This window comes from Oncorhynchus keta, chromosome 20 (genome assembly GCF_023373465.1).
Source record: "Oncorhynchus keta strain PuntledgeMale-10-30-2019 chromosome 20, Oket_V2, whole genome shotgun sequence".
Taxonomy (NCBI): domain Eukaryota; kingdom Metazoa; phylum Chordata; class Actinopteri; order Salmoniformes; family Salmonidae; genus Oncorhynchus; species Oncorhynchus keta.
In genome coordinates this window covers 45,496,567-45,514,671 of record NC_068440.1, presented here as the reverse complement: position 1 = coordinate 45,514,671, position 18,105 = coordinate 45,496,567, and the positions used below count along the sequence as shown (strand labels likewise).

Genomic DNA, 18,105 nt, shown 5'->3' with positions numbered 1-18,105 from the left:
GAAGCGCAGCTCGGAGTAAATATTTATTGCATTTTCCTTTTCCAAATGGGCGGTAATTTAGAATGCATAAGATACTGTATTTACGATAGCACAGCTTCGCCCTTTGTTCCTCAGTCTTCCCGCTCTTTCACTCAAACCCAGCCCCTTTTCCTTTGTGTAACAAGCTGTCATATCTGTTCCGTCCGCTAGGCGGAACTTTCAGATGAGACTGAATTAAGGTGACGATTAATATTGACTGCTATTGATGTAAAATATTACTCGGTCTTTAAGAGTTTATTCAGAAGATAACAGCTCTATAAATATTATTTTGTGGTGCCCTGACTCTCTCGTTAATAACATTTACATGATTAGCTCAATCAGGTAATATTAATTACAGATAAATAATTTTATAGAATAGCATGTCATATCACTTAATCCGGCATAGCCAAAGACACGACACTGGTCATCTACGAACATTTGAACATCTTGCCCATGTTCTGTTATAATCTCCACCCGACACAGCCAGAAGAGGACTGGCCACCCCTCATAGTCTGGTTCCTCTCTAGGTTTCTTCCTAGGTTTGGGCCTTTCTATGGAGTTTTTCCTAGCCACCATGCTTCTACATCTGAGTGTCGACGGACCTGAGTGAGTTGGGTGCACAATTACGCAGGTACTTTCCTGAAACAGACAACTGGATTCATTATCCCTTTCATGCCCTGCCTCTAGTCCACTTACCGATATCTGAACAAGAGATCCTCATCGAAATTGCAACAAGCAGTTCTGTGAAAATTGAATTAATTCAGAAGCCAGCTTTCTGTATTGGACTGTGGTCAGAGTATCCTGCTTTGGGGAATTGCGATGTTAAGACACCGATGCCCTTTGCAACCACGTACCGACAGTTGAAGTTGGAAGTTTACACCTTAGCCAAATACATTTAAACTCAGTTTTTCACAATTCCTGACATTTAATCCTAGTAAAAATGCCCTGCCATAATGTCACGCCCCTGACCTTAGAGATCCTTTTTATGTCTCTATTTGGTTTGGTCAGGGTGTGAGTTAGGGTGGGTATTCTATGTTCTATTATTTGTATTTCTATGTTTTGGCTGGGTAGGGTTCTCAATCAGTCACACCTTTGACTGTATTTGTCATTGTTTACGGTGTGTTTGTGTGTGTGTGTGTTTTACCAGCTTTACCAGCTTAAAGGCTAACAGCATCTACTCTATTCCCTCTGGAGAGACAGACAGAGCCCAGGGCTACAATTACCAGGACTCCATTTATGTTCTTTAAATTGTCTCCTTATAATAATCTTAAAGGACGGAAGAGAGAGAGAGTTCCCAATGTGAAAATTATTAACACAAAATCTGAATTAATCCCATGTACTCAGTCCCCCGTTGATTTGACTTGCATCAGCCAATCAGGTTTGACTTCCCTGAATTATTCCCCTGAATTATTATATTCTTAAGTCATTATTACCCTGAACACTCTTTCAGAGGGTTTTAACACAGTTCTATTGTGTTGTGGCTTGGAAAGACTGAAATTATAGGGGTCTGAATTCTCTATGTACCCATAAAATGAAATGAAATTATAGGTAATTGGGTCATTATCAATGAAACGTCACAATATGAAACGATTTGACTGCTGGGGGGGCCCCAAAACCTAAAACCATTGACGAAGAATTGTTAAATAAATCTTATAATTGTTTATTTATAATATTATCGTGAAGAGCGGTTTCAGAACTACATATTTCAGATTATTCCACATGTATGTATCTCTTTCATCAGAAACAGCAAGTCAGTGCTTTAAGATTTTTTTTTTTTTTTACCTTTATTTAACCAGGCAAGTCAGTTAAGAACATATTCTTATTTTCAATGACGGCCTGGGAACAGTGGGTTAACTGCCTGTTCAGGGGCAGAACGAGGGGTTTGAACTCGCAACCTTCCGGTTACTAGTCCAACGCTCTAACCACTAGGCTACGCTGCCGCCCCAGATCAGTAAACATAAGTATCAATCAGTAAACATCAGTTGATCGTGTCATTTCAGATACGTGAAGGTAACCTATTCATTTGGCATGTAGATAGATAGCTAGCTGAAGGTAACCTATTCATTTGGCATGTAGATAGATAGCTAGCTGAAGGTAACCTATCCATTTGGCATGTAGATAGATAGCTAGCTGAAGGTAACCTATCCATTTGGCATAAAGATAGCTAGCTAAGCAAAACATGTCATTTAGCTTGCTTCATAAGAAACAGGGCGGCAGCCGTATTGACGTGAGGTGTTATTAGCTTGTCAACTAGCCGTATCAACGTGAGCTGTTATTAGCTTGTCAACTAGCCGTATCAACGTGAACTGTTATTAGCTTGTCAACTAGCTGTATTGACGTGAGCTGTTATTAGCTTGTCAACTAGCCGTATTGACGTGAGCTGTTATTAGCTTGTCAACTAGCCGTATCAACGTGAACTGTTATTAGCTTGTCAACTAGCCATATCTACGTGAGCTATTATTAGCTTGTCAACTAGCCGTATTGACGTGAGCTGTTATTAGCTTGTCAACTAGCCGTATCAACGTGAGCTGTTATTAGCTTGTCAACTAGCCGTATCAACGTGAGCTGTTATTAGCTTGTCAACTAGCCGTATCAACGTGAGCTGTTATTAGCTTGTCAACTAGCCGTATCAACGTGAGCTGTTATTAGCTTGTCAACTAGCCGTATCAACGTGAGGTGTTATTAGCTTGTCAAATCAAATCAAATCAAATCAAATTTATTTATATAGCCCTTCGTACATCAGCTGATATCTCAAAGTGCTGTACAGAAACCCAGCCTAAAACCCCAAACAGCAAACAATGCAGGTGTAAAAGCACAGTGGCTAGGAAAAACTCCCTAGAAAGGCCAAAACCTAGGAAGAAACCTAGAGAGGAACCGGGCTATGTGGGGTGGCCAGTCCTCTTCTGGCTGTGCCGGGTAGAGATTATAACAGAACATGACCAAGATGTTCAAATGTTCATAAATGACCAGCATGGTCGAATAATAATAAGGCAGAACAGTTGAAACTGGAGCAGCAGCACAGTCAGGTGGACTGGGGACAGCAAGGAGCCTTCATGTCAGGTAGTCCTGGGGCACGGTCCTAGGGCTCAGGTCAGTTGAAACTGGAGCAGGAGCATGGCCAGGTGGACTGGGGACAGCAAGGAGTCCTCATGTCAGGTAGTCCTGGGACATGGTCCTAGGGCTCAGGTCCTCCGAGAGAGATAAAGAAAGAGAGAAGGAGAGAATTAGAGAACGCACACTTAGATTCACACAGGACACCGAATAGGACAGGAGAAGTACTCCAGATATAACAAACTGACCCTAGCCCCCGACACATAAACTACTGCAGCATAAATACTGGAGGCTGAGACAGGAGGGGTCAGGAGACACTGTGGCCCCATCCGAGGACACCCCCGGACAGGGCCAAACAGGAAGGATATAACCCCACCCACTTTGCCAAAGCACATCCCCCACACCACTAGAGGGATATCTTCAACCACCAACTTACCATCCTGAGACAAGGCCGAGTATAGCCCACAAAGATCTCCGCCACGGTACAACCCAAGGGGGGCAACCCAGACAGGCCGACCACAACAGTGAATCAACCCACCCAGGTGACGCACCCCCAGGGACGGCACGAGAGAGCCCCAGCAAGCCAGTGACTCAGCCCCGTAATAGGGTTAGAGGCAGAGAATCCCAGTGGAAAGAGGGGAACCGGCCAGGCAGAGACAGCAAGGGCGGTTCGTTGCTCCAGAGCCTTTCCGTTCACCTTCCCACTCCTGGGCCAGACTACACTCAATCATATGACCCACTGAAGAGATGAGTCTTCAGTAAAGACTTAAAGGTTGAGACCGAGTTTGCGTCTCTGACATGGGTAGGCAGACCGTTCCATAAAAATGGAGCTCTATAGGAGAAAGCCCTGCCTCCAGCTGTTTGCTTAGAAATTCTAGGTGTCTGTCTGTCCTGATGAGTTGGAGAGGATTGTCTGTCTGTCCTGATGAGTTGGAGAGAACTGTCTGTCTGTCCTGATGAGTTGGGTAGGGCTGTCTGTCTGTCAACTAGCCGTATTGATGTGAGCTGTTATTAGCTTGTCAACTAGCCATATTGACGTGAGCTGTTATTAGCTTGTCAACTAGCCGTATTGACGTGAGCTGTTATTAGCTTGTCAACTAGCCATATTGACGTGAGCTGTTATTAGCTTGTCAACTAGCCATATCGACGTGAGCTGTAATTAGCTTGTCAACTAGCCATATCGACGTGAGCTGTTATTAACTTGTCAACTAGCCATATCAACGTGAGCTGTTATTAGCTTGTCAACTAGCCATATCTACGTGAGCTGTTATTAGCTTGTCAACGAGCCATATCAACGTGAGCTGTTATTAGCTTATCAACGAGCCATATCTACGTGAGCTGTTATTAGCTTGTCAACTAGCCGTATCAACGTGAGCTGTTATTAGCTTGTCAACTAGCCATATCTACGTGAGCTGTTATTAGCTTGTCAACTAGCCGTATCAACGTGAGCTGTTATTAGCTTGTCAACTAGCCATATCTACGTGAGCTGTTATTAGCTTGTCAACGAGCCGTATTGACGTGAGCTGTTATTAGCTTGTCAACTAGCCATATTGACGTGAGCTGTTATTAGCTTGTCAACGAGCCATATCAACGTGAGCTGTTATTAGCTTGTCAACGAGCCGTATTGACGTGAGCTGTTATTAGCTTGTCAACTAGCCGTATCAACGTGAGCTGTTATTAGCTTGTCAACTAGCCGTATCAACGTGAGCTGTTATTAGCTTGTCAACTAGCCGTATCAACGTGAGGTGTTTTTAGCTTGTCAACTAGCCGTATCAACGTGAGCTGTTATTAGATTGTCAACTAGCCGTATCTACGTGAGCTGTTATTAGCTTGTCAACGAGCCGTATTGACGTGAGCTGTTATTAGCTTGTCAACTAGCCGTATTGACGTGAGCTGTTATTAGCTTGTCAACTAGCCATATCAACGTGAGCTGTTATTGGCTTGTCAACTAGCTGTATTGACGTGAGCTGTTATTAGCTTGTCAACTAGCCGTATCAACGTGAGGTGTTATTAGCTTGTCAACTAGCCGTATTGACGTGAGCTGTTATTAGCTTGTCAACTAGCCATATTGACGTGAGCTGTTATTAGCTTGTCAACTAGCCGTATCAACGTGAACTGTTATTAGCTTGTCAACTAGCCATATCTACGTGAGCTGTTATTAGCTTGTCAACTAGCCGTATTGACGTGAGCTGTTATTAGCTTGTCAACTAGCCGTATCAACGTGAGCTGTTATTAGCTTGTCAACTAGCCGTATCAACGTGAGCTGTTATTAGCTTGTCAACTAGCCATATCAACGTGAGCTGTTATTAGCTTGTCAACTAGCTGTATTGACGTGAGCTGTTATTAGCTTGTCAACTAGCCGTATCAACGTGAGGTGTTATTAGCTTGTCAACTAGCCGTATTGATGTGAGCTGATATTAGCTTGTCAACTAGCCATATTGACGTGAGCTGTTATTAGCTTGTCAACTAGCCATATTGACGTGAGCTGTTATTAGCTTGTCAACTAGCCATATCGACGTGAGCTGTAATTAGCTTGCCAACTAGCCATATCGACGTGAGCTGTTATTAACTTGTCAACTAGCCATATCAACGTGAGCTGTTATTAGCTTGTCAACTAGCCATATCTACGTGAGCTGTTATTAGCTTGTCAACGAGCCATATCAACGTGAGCTGTTATTAGCTTATCAACGAGCCATATCTACGTGAGCTGTTATTAGCTTGTCAACTAGCCGTATCAACGTGAGCTGTTATTAGCTTGTCAACTAGCCATATCTACGTGAGCTGTTATTAGCTTGTCAACTAGCCGTATCAACGTGAGCTGTTATTAGCTTGTCAACTAGCCATATCTACGTGAGCTGTTATTAGCTTGTCAACTAGCCATATCTACGTGAGCTGTTATTAGCTTGTCAACTAGCCATATCTACGTGAGCTGTTATTAGCTTGTCAACTAGCCATATTGACGTGAGCTGTTATTAGCTTGTCAACTAGCCATATCTACGTGAGCTGTTATTAGCTTGTCAACTAGCCATATTGACGTGAGCTGTTATTAGCTTGTCAACTAGCCGTATCAACGTGAGCTGTTATTAGCTTGTCAACTAGCCGTATCAACGTGAGCTGTTATTAGCTTGTCAACTAGCCATATCTACGTGAGCTGTTATTAGCTTGTCAACTAGCCATATTGACGTGAGCTGTTATTAGCTTGTCAACGAGCCATATCAACGTGAGCTGTTATTAGCTTGTCAACGAGCCATATTGACGTGAGCTGTTATTAGCTTGTCAACTAGCCGTATCAACGTGAGCTGTTATTAGCTTGTCAACTAGCCGTATCAACGTGAGCTGTTATTAGCTTGTCAACTAGCCGTATCAACGTGAGGTGTTATTAGCTTGTCAACTAGCCGTATCAACGTGAGCTGTTATTAGCTTGTCAACTAGCCGTATCAACGTGAGCTGTTATTAGCTTGTCAACTAGCCGTATTGACGTGAGCTGTTATTAGCTTGTCAACTAGCCGTATCAACGTGAGCTGTTATTAGCTTGTCAACTAGCCGTATTGACGTGAACTGTTATTAGCTTGTCAACTAGCCGTATCGACGTGAGCTGTTATTAGCTTGTCAACTAGCCGTATCAACGTGAGCTGTTATTAGCTTGTCAACGAGCCATATCAACGTGAGCTGTTATTAGCTTGTCAACTAGCCGTATCTACGTGAACTGTTATTAGCTTGTCAACTAGCCATATCAACGTGAGCTGTTATTAGCTTGTCAACTAGCCGTATCTACGTGAACTGTTATTAGCTTGTCAACAAGCCATATCTACGTGAGCTGTTATTAGCTTGTCAACTAGCCATATCTACGTGAGCTGTTATTAGCTTGTCAACTAGCCATATCAACGTGAGCTGTTATTAGCTTGTCAACTAGCCATATCTACGTGAGCTGTTATTAGCTTGTCAACTAGCCATATCAACGTGAGCTGTTATTAGCTTGTCAACTAGCCATATCTACGTGAGCTGTTATTAGCTTGTCAACTAGCCATATCTACGTGAGCTGTTATTAGCTTGTCAACGAGCCATATCAACGTGAGCTGTTATTAGCTTGTCAACTAGCCATATCTACGTGAGCTGTTATTAGCTTGTCAACTAGCCATATCTACGTGAGCTGTTATTAGCTTGTCAACTAGCCATATCTACGTGAGCTGTTATTAGCTTGTCAACTAGCCGTATTGATGTGAACTGTAATTAGCTTGTCAACTAGCCATATCTACGTGAACTGTTATTAGCTTGTCAACTAGCCATATCAACGTGAACTGTTATTAGCTTGTCAACTAGCCATATCGACGTGAGCTGTTATTAGCTTGTCAACTAGCCATATTGATGTGAACTGTTATTAGCTTGTCAACTAGCCATATTGATGTGAACTGTTATTAGCTTGTCAACTAGCCGTATCTACGTGAGCTGTTATTAGCTTGTCAACTAGCCGTATTGACGTGAGCTGTTATTAGCTTGTCAACTAGCCATATCTACGTGAGCTGTTATTAGCTTGTCAACTAGCCATATCTACGTGAGCTGTTATTAGCTTGTCAACTAGCCATATCTACGTGAGCTGTTATTAGCTTGTCAACTAGCCATATCAACGTGAGCTGTTATTAGCTTGTCAACTAGCCATATCTACGTGAGCTGTTATTAGCTTGTCAACTAGCCATATCAACGTGAGCTGTTATTAGCTTGTCAACTAGCCATATCTACGTGAGCTGTTATTAGCTTGTCAACTAGCCATATCTACGTGAGCTGTTATTAGCTTGTCAACGAGCCATATCAACGTGAGCTGTTATTAGCTTGTCAACTAGCCATATCTACGTGAGCTGTTATTAGCTTGTCAACTAGCCATATCTACGTGAGCTGTTATTAGCTTGTCAACTAGCCATATCTACGTGAGCTGTTATTAGCTTGTCAACTAGCCATATTGACGTGAGCTGTAATTAGCTTGTCAACTAGCCATATCTACGTGAACTGTAATTAGCTTGTCAACTAGCCATATCTACGTGAACTGTAATTAGCTTGTCAACTAGCCATATCGACGTGAGCTGTTATTAGCTTGTCAACTAGCCATATTGATGTGAGCTGTTATTAGCTTGTCAACTAGCCGTATTAACGTGAACTGTTATTAGCTTGTCAACTAGCCATATCTACGTGAGCTGTTATTAGCTTGTCAACTAGCCATATCGACGTGAGCTGTTATTAGCTTGTCAACTAGCCATATCTACGTGAGCTGTTATTAGCTTGTCAACTAGCCATATCTACGTGAGCTGTTATTAGCTTGTCAACTAGCCATATCTACGTGAGCTGTTATTAGCTTGTCAACTAGCCATATCTACGTGAGCTGTAATTAGCTTGTCAACTAGCCATATCTACGTGAGCTGTAATTAGCTTGTCAACTAGCCATATCTACGTGAGCTGTAATTAGCTTGTCAACTAGCCATATCTACGTGAGCTGTAATTAGCTTGTCAACTAGCCGTATTGACGTGAACTGTTATTAGCTTGTCAACTAGCCGTATTGACGTGAGCTGTTATTAGCTTGTCAACTAGCCGTATTGACGTGAGCTGTAATTAGCTTGTCAACTAGCCATATTGACGTGAGCTGTAATTAGCTTGTCAACTAGCCGTATTGACGTGAACTGTTATTAGCTTGTCAACTAGCCATATCTACGTGAGCTGTTATTAGCTTGTCAACTAGCCATATCGACGTGAGCTGTTATTAGCTTGTCAACTAGCCGTATTGATGTGAGCTGTTATTAGCTTGTCAACTAGCCATATCTACGTGAGCTGTAATTAGCTTGTCAACTAGCCATATCGACGTGAACTGTTATTAGCTTGTCAACTAGCCATATCGACGTGAACTGTTATTAGCTTGTCAACTAGCCATATTGACGTGAGCTGTTATTAGCTTGTCAACTAGCCGTATCAACGTGAGCTGTTATTAGCTTGTCAACTAGCCATATTGACGTGAGCTGTTATTAGCTTGTCAACTAGCCATATTGACGTGAGCTGTTATTAGCTTGTCAACTAGCCATATTGACGTGAGCTGTTATTAGCTTGTCAACTAGCCATATTGACGTGAGCTGTTATTAGCTTGTCAACTAGCCGTATTGACGTGAGCTGTTATTAGCTTGTCAACTAGCCGTATTGACGTGAGCTGTTATTAGCTTGTCAACTAGCCGTATCAACGTGAGCTGTTATTAGCTTGTCAACTAGCCGTATCGACGTGAGCTGTTATTAGCTTGTCAACTAGCCGTATTGACGTGAGCTGTTATTAGCTTGTCAACTAGCCGTATTGACGTGAGCTGTTATTAGCTTGTCAACTAGCCGTATTGACGTGAGCTGTTATTAGCTTGTCAACTAGCCATATCTACGTGAGCTGTTATTAGCTTGTCAACTAGCCATATCTACGTGAGCTGTTATTAGCTTGTCAACTAGCCATATCTACGTGAGCTGTTATTAGCTTGTCAACTAGCCATATCTACGTGAGCTGTTATTAGCTTGTCAACTAGCCATATCTACGTGAGCTGTTATTAGCTTGTCAACTAGCCATATCTACGTGAGCTGTTATTAGCTTGTCAACTAGCCATATCGACGTGAGCTGTTATTAGCTTGTCAACTAGCCATATCGACGTGAGCTGTAATTAGCTTGTCAACTAGCCATATCGACGTGAGCTGTAATTAGCTTGTCAACTAGCCATATCTACGTGAGCTGTAATTAGCTTGTCAACTAGCCATATCTACGTGAGCTGTAATTAGCTTGTCAACTAGCCATATCTACGTGAGCTGTAATTAGCTTGTCAACTAGCCATATCTACGTGAACTGTTATTAGCTTGTCAACTAGCCATATCTACGTGAGCTGTAATTAGCTTGTCAACTAGCCGTATCTACGTGAGCTGTTATTAGCTTGTCAACTAGCCATATCAACGTGAGCTGTTATTAGCTTGTCAACTAGCCGTATTGATGTGAGCTGTTATTAGCTTGTCAACTAGCCGTATCGACGTGAGCTGTAATTAGCTTGTCAACTAGCCGTATCGACGTGAGCTGTTATTAGCTTGTCAACTAGCCGTATTGACGTGAGCTGTTATTAGCTTGTCAACTAGCCGTATCGACGTGAGCTGTAATTAGCTTGTCAACTAGCCGTATCGACGTGAGCTGTTATTAGCTTGTCAACTAGCCGTATTGACGTGAACTGTTATTAGCTTGTCAACTAGCCGTATCGACGTGAACTGTTATTAGCTTGTCAACTAGCCGTATCGACGTGAGCTGTTATTAGCTTGTCAACTAGCCGTATCGACGTGAGCTGTAATTAGCTTGTCAACTAGCCGTATCGACGTGAGCTGTTATTAGCTTGTCAACTAGCCGTATCGACGTGAGCTGTTATTAGCTTGTCAACTAGCCGTATCGACGTGAGCTGTTATTAGCTTGTCAACTAGCCGTATCGACGTGAGCTGTAATTAGCTTGTCAACTAGCCATATCTACGTGAGCTGTAATTAGCTTGTCAACTAGCCGTATCAACGTGAGCTGTAATTAGCTTGTCAACTAGCCATATCTACGTGAGCTGTAATTAGCTTGTCAACTAGCCGTATCAACGTGAGCTGTAATTAGCTTGTCAACTAGCCATATCTACGTGAGCTGTAATTAGCTTGTCAACTAGCCGTATCTACGTGAGCTGTAATTAGCTTGTCAACTAGCCGTATCAACGTGAGCTGTTATTAGCTTGTCAACTAGCCATATCAATGTGAGCTGTTATTAGCTTGTCAACTAGCCATATTGACGTGAGCTGTTATTAGCTTGTCAACTAGCCGTATTGATGTGAGCTGTTATTAGCTTGTCAACTAGCCGTATTGATGTGAACTGTTATTAGCTTGTCAACTAGCCGTATCAACGTGAGCTGTTATTAGCTTGTCAACTAGCCGTATTGATGTGAACTGTTATTAGCTTGTCAACTAGCCGTATCGACGTGAACTGTTATTAGCTTGTCAACTAGCCGTATCTACGTGAGCTGTTATTAGCTTGTCAACTAGCCGTATTGATGTGAACTGTAATTAGCTTGTCAACTAGCCATATCTACGTGAACTGTTATTAGCTTGTCAACTAGCCATATCAACGTGAGCTGTTATTAGCTTGTCAACTAGCCGTATTGATGTGAACTGTTATTAGCTTGTCAACTAGCCATATCAACGTGAGCTGTTATTAGCTTGTCAACTAGCCGTATCAACGTGAACTGTTATTAGCTTGTCAACTAGCCGTATTGACGTGAACTGTAATTAGCTTGTCAACTAGCCGTATTGACGTGAACTGTTATTAGCTTGTCAACTAGCCGTATCAACGTGAACTGTTATTAGCTTGTCAACTAGCCGTATTGACGTGAACTGTAATTAGCTTGTCAACTAGCCGTATCAACGTGAGCTGTTATTAGCTTGTCAACTAGCCGTATCTACGTGAACTGTTATTAGCTTGTCAACTAGCCGTATTGACGTGAACTGTTATTAGCTTGTCAACTAGCCGTATTGACGTGAACTGTTATTAGCTTGTCAACTAGCCGTATCAACGTGAACTGTTATTAGCTTGTCAACTAGCCATATCAACGTGAACTGTTATTAGCTTGTCAACTAGCCGTATCAACGTGAACTGTTATTAGCTTGTCAACTAGCCGTATCAACGTGAACTGTTATTAGCTTGTCAACTAGCCGTATTGATGTGAACTGTTATTAGCTTGTCAACTAGCCATATCTACGTGAACTGTTATTAGCTTGTCAACTAGCCGTATCAACGTGAGCTGTTATTAGCTTGTCAACTAGCCGTATTGATGTGAACTGTTATTAGCTTGTCAACTAGCCATATCAACGTGAGCTGTTATTAGCTTGTCAACTAGCCGTATCAACGTGAACTGTTATTAGCTTGTCAACTAGCCGTATTGACGTGAACTGTAATTAGCTTGTCAACTAGCCGTATCGACGTGAACTGTTATTAGCTTGTCAACTAGCCGTATTGACGTGAGCTGTTATTAGCTTGTCAACTAGCCGTATTGACGTGAACTGTTATTAGCTTGTCAACTAGCCGTATCAACGTGAGCTGTTATTAGCTTGTCAACTAGCCATATTGACGTGAGCTGTTATTAGCTTGTCAACTAGCCGTATTGACGTGAACTGTTATTAGCTTGTCAACTAGCCGTATTGACGTGAACTGTTATTAGCTTGTCAACTAGCCATATCTACGTGAACTGTTATTAGCTTGTCAACTAGCCGTATTGACGTGAGCTGTTATTAGCTTGTCAACTAGCCGTATTGACGTGAACTGTTATTAGCTTGTCAACTAGCCGTATTGACGTGAGCTGTAATTAGCTTGTCAACTAGCCGTATCGACGTGAGCTGTTATTAGCTTGTCAACTAGCCGTATCGACGTGAGCTGTTATTAGCTTGTCAACTAGCCGTATCGACGTGAGCTGTTATTAGCTTGTCAACTAGCCGTATTGACGTGAACTGTTATTAGCTTGTCAACTAGCCGTATCAACGTGAACTGTTATTAGCTTGTCAACTAGCCGTATCAACGTGAACTGTTATTAGCTTGTCAACTAGCCATATTGACGTGAACTGTTATTAGCTTGTCAACTAGCCGTATCGACGTGAGCTGTTATTAGCTTGTCAACTAGCCGTATCGACGTGAGCTGTAATTAGCTTGTCAACTAGCCGTATTGACGTGAACTGTTATTAGCTTGTCAACTAGCCGTATTGACGTGAGCTGTTATTAGCTTGTCAACTAGCCGTATTGACGTGAACTGTTATTAGCTTGTCAACTAGCCGTATTGACGTGAACTGTTATTAGCTTGTCAACTAGCCGTATTGACGTGAACTGTTATTAGCTTGTCAACTAGCCGTATTGACGTGAACTGTTATTAGCTTGTCAACTAGCCGTATCTACGTGAACTGTTATTAGCTTGTCAACTAGCCATATCAACATGAGCTGTTATTAGCTTGTCAACTAGCCGTATCAACGTGAGCTGTAATTAGCTTGTCAACTAGCCATATCAACATGAGCTGTTATTAGCTTGTCAACTAGCCGTATCGACGTGAGCTGTAATTAGCTTGTCAACTAGCCGTATTGACGTGAGCTGTTATTAGCTTGTCAACTAGCCGTATTGACGTGAGCTGTTATTAGCTTGTCAACTAGCCGTATTGACGTGAACTGTTATTAGCTTGTCAACTAGCCGTATTGACGTGAACTGTTATTAGCTTGTCAACTAGCCGTATTGACGTGAACTGTTATTAGCTTGTCAACTAGCCGTATCAACGTGAACTGTTATTAGCTTGTCAACTAGCCGTATTGACGTGAGCTGTTATTAGCTTGTCAACTAGCCGTATCAACGTGAACTGTTATTAGCTTGTCAACTAGCCATATTGACGTGAGCTGTTATTAGCTTGTCAACTAGCCGTATTGACGTGAACTGTTATTAGCTTGTCAACTAGCCATATTGACGTGAGCTGTTATTAGCTTGTCAACTAGCCGTATTGACGTGAACTGTTATTAGCTTGTCAACTAGCCGTATTGATGTGAACTGTTATTAGCTTGTCAACTAGCCATATCGACGTGAGCTGTTATTAGCTTGTCAACTAGCCGTATCAACGTGAGCTGTTATTAGCTTGTCAACTAGCCATATCTACGTGAGCTGTTATTAGCTTGTCAACTAGCCATATCTACGTGAACTGTTATTAGCTTGTCAACTAGCCATATCTACGTGAGCTGTTATTAGCTTGTCAACTAGCCATATCAACGTGAGCTGTTATTAGCTTGTCAACTAGCCATATCAACGTGAGCTGTTATTAGCTTGTCAACTAGCCATATCTACGTGAGCTGTTATTAGCTTGTCAACTAGCCATATCTACGTGAGCTGTTATTAGCTTGTCAACTAGCCATATCTACGTGAGCTGTTATTAGCTTGTCAACTAGCCGTATCAACGTGAGCTGTTATTAGCTTGTCAACTAGCCATATCTACGTGAGCTGTTATTAGCTTGTCAACTAGCCATATCAACGTGAGCTGTTATTAGCTTGTCAACTAGCCGTATCAACGTGAGCTGTTATTAGCTTGTCAACTAGCCGTATTGATGTGAGCTGTTATTAGCTTGTCAACTAGCCATATCAACGTGAGCTGTTATTAGCTTGTCAACTAGCCGTATCAACGTGAGCTGTTATTAGCTTGTCAACTAGCCATATCAACGTGAGCTGTTATTAGCTTGTCAACTAGCCATATCAACGTGAGCTGTTATTAGCTTGTCAACTAGCCGTATCAACGTGAGGTGTTATTAGCTTGTCAACTAGCCGTATCAACGTGAGCTGTTATTAGCTTGTCAACTAGCCATATCGACGTGAGCTGTTATTAGCTTGTCAACTAGCCGTATTGACGTGAACTGTTATTAGCTTGTCAACTAGCCGTATTGACGTGAACTGTTATTAGCTTGTCAACTAGCCGTATCTACGTGAACTGTTATTAGCTTGTCAACTAGCCGTATTGACGTGAGCTGTTATTAGCTTGTCAACTAGCCGTATCTACGTGAGCTGTTATTAGCTTGTCAACTAGCCGTATTGACGTGAACTGTTATTAGCTTGTCAACTAGCCGTATCTACGTGAGCTGTTATTAGCTTGTCAACTAGCCGTATTGATGTGAACTGTTATTAGCTTGTCAACTAGCCGTATTGATGTGAACTGTTATTAGCTTGTCAACTAGCCATATCTACGTGAGCTGTTATTAGCTTGTCAACTAGCCGTATTGACGTGAGCTGTTATTAGCTTGTCAACTAGCCGTATCTACGTGAGCTGTTATTAGCTTGTCAACTAGCCATATCTACGTGAACTGTTATTAGCTTGTCAACTAGCCATATCTACGTGAGCTGTTATTAGCTTGTCAACTAGCCATATCTACGTGAGCTGTTATTAGCTTGTCAACTAGCCGTATTGACGTGAACTGTTATTAGCTTGTCAACTAGCCGTATTGACGTGAGCTGTTATTAGCTTGTCAACTAGCCGTATTAACGTGAACTGTTATTAGCTTGTCAACTAGCCGTATTGACGTGAACTGTTATTAGCTTGTCAACTAGCCATATCAACGTGAGCTGTTATTAGCTTGTCAACTAGCCGTATTGACGTGAACTGTTATTAGCTTGTCAACTAGCCGTATCAACGTGAACTGTTATTAGCTTGTCAACTAGCCGTATTGATGTGAACTGTTATTAGCTTGTCAACTAGCCGTATTGATGTGAACTGTTATTAGCTTGTCAACTAGCCGTATCGACGTGAGCTGTTATTAACTTGTCAACTAGCCATATCTACGTGAGCTGTTATTAGCTTGTCAACTAGCCGTATTGATGTGAACTGTAATTAGCTTGTCAACTAGCCATATCTACGTGAACTGTTATTAGCTTGTCAACTAGCCATATCAACGTGAACTGTTATTAGCTTGTCAACTAGCCATATCGACGTGAGCTGTTATTAGCTTGTCAACTAGCCATATCTACGTGAGCTGTTATTAGCTTGTCAACTAGCCATATCTACGTGAGCTGTTATTAGCTTGTCAACTAGCCATATCTACGTGAGCTGTTATTAGCTTGTCAACTAGCCATATCTACGTGAGCTGTTATTAGCTTGTCAACTAGCCGTATCAACGTGAGCTGTTATTAGCTTGTCAACTAGCCATATCTACGTGAGCTGTTATTAGCTTGTCAACTAGCCATATCAACGTGAACTGTTATTAGCTTGTCAACTAGCCGTATCAACGTGAGCTGTTATTAGCTTGTCAACTAGCCGTATTGATGTGAGCTGTTATTAGCTTGTCAACTAGCCATATCAACGTGAGCTGTTATTAGCTTGTCAACTAGCCATATTGACGTGAGCTGTAATTAGCTTGTCAACTAGCCGTATCAACGTGAGCTGTTATTAGCTTGTCAACTAGCCATATCTACGTGAGCTGTTATTAGCTTGTCAACTAGCCGTATCAACGTGAGCTGTTATTAGCTTGTCAACTAGCCATATCTACGTGAGCTGTTATTAGCTTGTCAACTAGCCATATCTACGTGAGCTGTTATTAGCTTGTCAACGAGCCGTTTGTCAACTAAGCACATCGTTCTTATGTGGTTATCGTTGTTCTAAGTTTTGTGTAACAACAACAACAAACGCTATGTTTTTAAACAAAACAACGTCTGACAATAATACTGCACGTTACCACTGAGACATGACGGGATCAAAACATCATGATAATTTTGATTCCAACGTTCTGGAATAGTTTAGTACCGTTTCATATGACGCAATCAAATATTTCAGCATATTATTAATAATAATAATATTTTTACCAATCTAAAGAACTCGCTTGCGCCTGTCTTTTTTATAATGTTTAGAAAATCAGTTGTGTTTATAAAATATTTTAAGAAACAACAACTGGACTCTTTTATGCAACAATGTCTACTTCACTTTCACGCTCATATCACATTTGGTAGCAGTCACCCCCCCCCCCCCAAAAAAAAATGAAATGAAATTAAATATCGGAAATATACATGTACACTTATCATTCCTGTTTCTCTCTCTCCTTCTTCTTCTCTGTCTGTCTAGAAGCCTGTTTCTCTCTCTCCTTCTTCTTCTCTGTCTGTCTAGGAGCCTGTTTCTCTCTCCTTCTTCTTCTCTGTCTGTCTAGGAGCCTGTTTCTCTCTCCTTCTTCTTCTCTGTCTGTCTAGAAGCCTGTTTCTCTCTCCTTCTTCTTCTCTGTCTGTCTAGGAGCCTGTTTCTCCCTCCTTCTTCTTCTCTGTCTGTCTAGAAGCCTGTTTCTCTCTCCTTCTTCTCTGTCTGTCTATCAGTCGGTTTGTTTTTCTAACACGTCTCTTTTATCTCTTCCCCAGCGGATGACGGTTGTGGGGGAACGTTACGAGGCCAGAGCGGTGTGATCACCAGCCCCAACTACCCAGGGCAGTACAGCAACAATGCAGACTGTACCTGGACCGTCCTGGCTGAGCCTGGAGACACCATCGCCCTGGTCTTCTCTGACTTTACCCTGGAGGACGACTATGACCTGCTGGAGGTCAGCGGCACAGACGGCTCCTCTCAGTGGTGAGTACCCAGCCCGAGGGGGATGTTTTCTGGGGAGGGGATGGAGAGAGGGTGGGGTTATGGTGGAGGTCAGGTTGTCTCAGTGGTGAGTACCCCAGACCGAGGGGGATGTTTTCTGGGGAGGGGACGGAGAGAGGTGGTTTATGGTCGGTAAACTGCTGGAGGTAGGGGTGCTGAGGAGAACTCTAAGCGGTGAGTACCCAGCCGGGGTGCTTTGATGTGGGGGAGGGATTGGGATAAGGTGGCGTATGGTCGTGGTTGGTTGCTCAACTGCTGGAGGTCAGGTTGTCTCAGTGGTGAGTACCCAGCCCAGGGGGACGAGGAGATGGTGGGGCTTGGTGCTGGTTCAAATATTTACTATGATCTGCAGGAAATCAGTCCTGTCTCTGTCTTAATTTGATGAGTGATTACAATCTTGTCCCTTGGATTGTCAAAAGCTGTAAATGATCTCTAAAGCAGTGTTGTTCATGTGTGTGTCTTCTACTTATGTCATTATCTTCTGAATGACGAGATGACGCTCTTGTCTCACGGCTCACGGGACGTCTCAGTGTCCTCCTACCTGTTGATTGGCTGTTGGAGTTTGATGGATGATCTGATTGGGCTACTCAGTTGTGTGTGTGTGTGTGTGTGTGTGTGTGTGTGTGTGTGTGTGTGTGTGTGTGTGTGTGTGTGTGTGTGTGTGTGTGTGTGTGTGTGTGTGTGTGTGTGTGTGTGTGACTAAACTTCCAAAGTGATGACATCAAATCTGAGGAAGAAAGGTTAAGGTGTAGGCAGAAGTATAATTTAAAAAATGAGGCTGTACTCCTTGGAATATATGCTAGTGATGAAAACCGACAGTAATGTTTAATAACAGACGACAAGACTGGAAGGAACGCCCAGATGGTACAGCATATACAGCCGTATCACCAGATGC

The 18,105-nt window shown here is 42.4% G+C and overlaps 1 protein-coding gene across 1 annotated transcript in view; it reads left to right on the top strand.

The window, feature by feature from the left end:
- LOC118381542 (CUB and sushi domain-containing protein 2-like) overlaps positions 1-18,105 on the top strand; it is a 1,147,246-nt gene that overhangs the window by 311,048 nt on the left and 818,093 nt on the right. Inside the window, 1 exon segment of the mRNA XM_052473074.1 lies at positions 16,985-17,192. Within this exon segment, the coding sequence (XP_052329034.1) occupies positions 16,985-17,192 (208 nt within the window).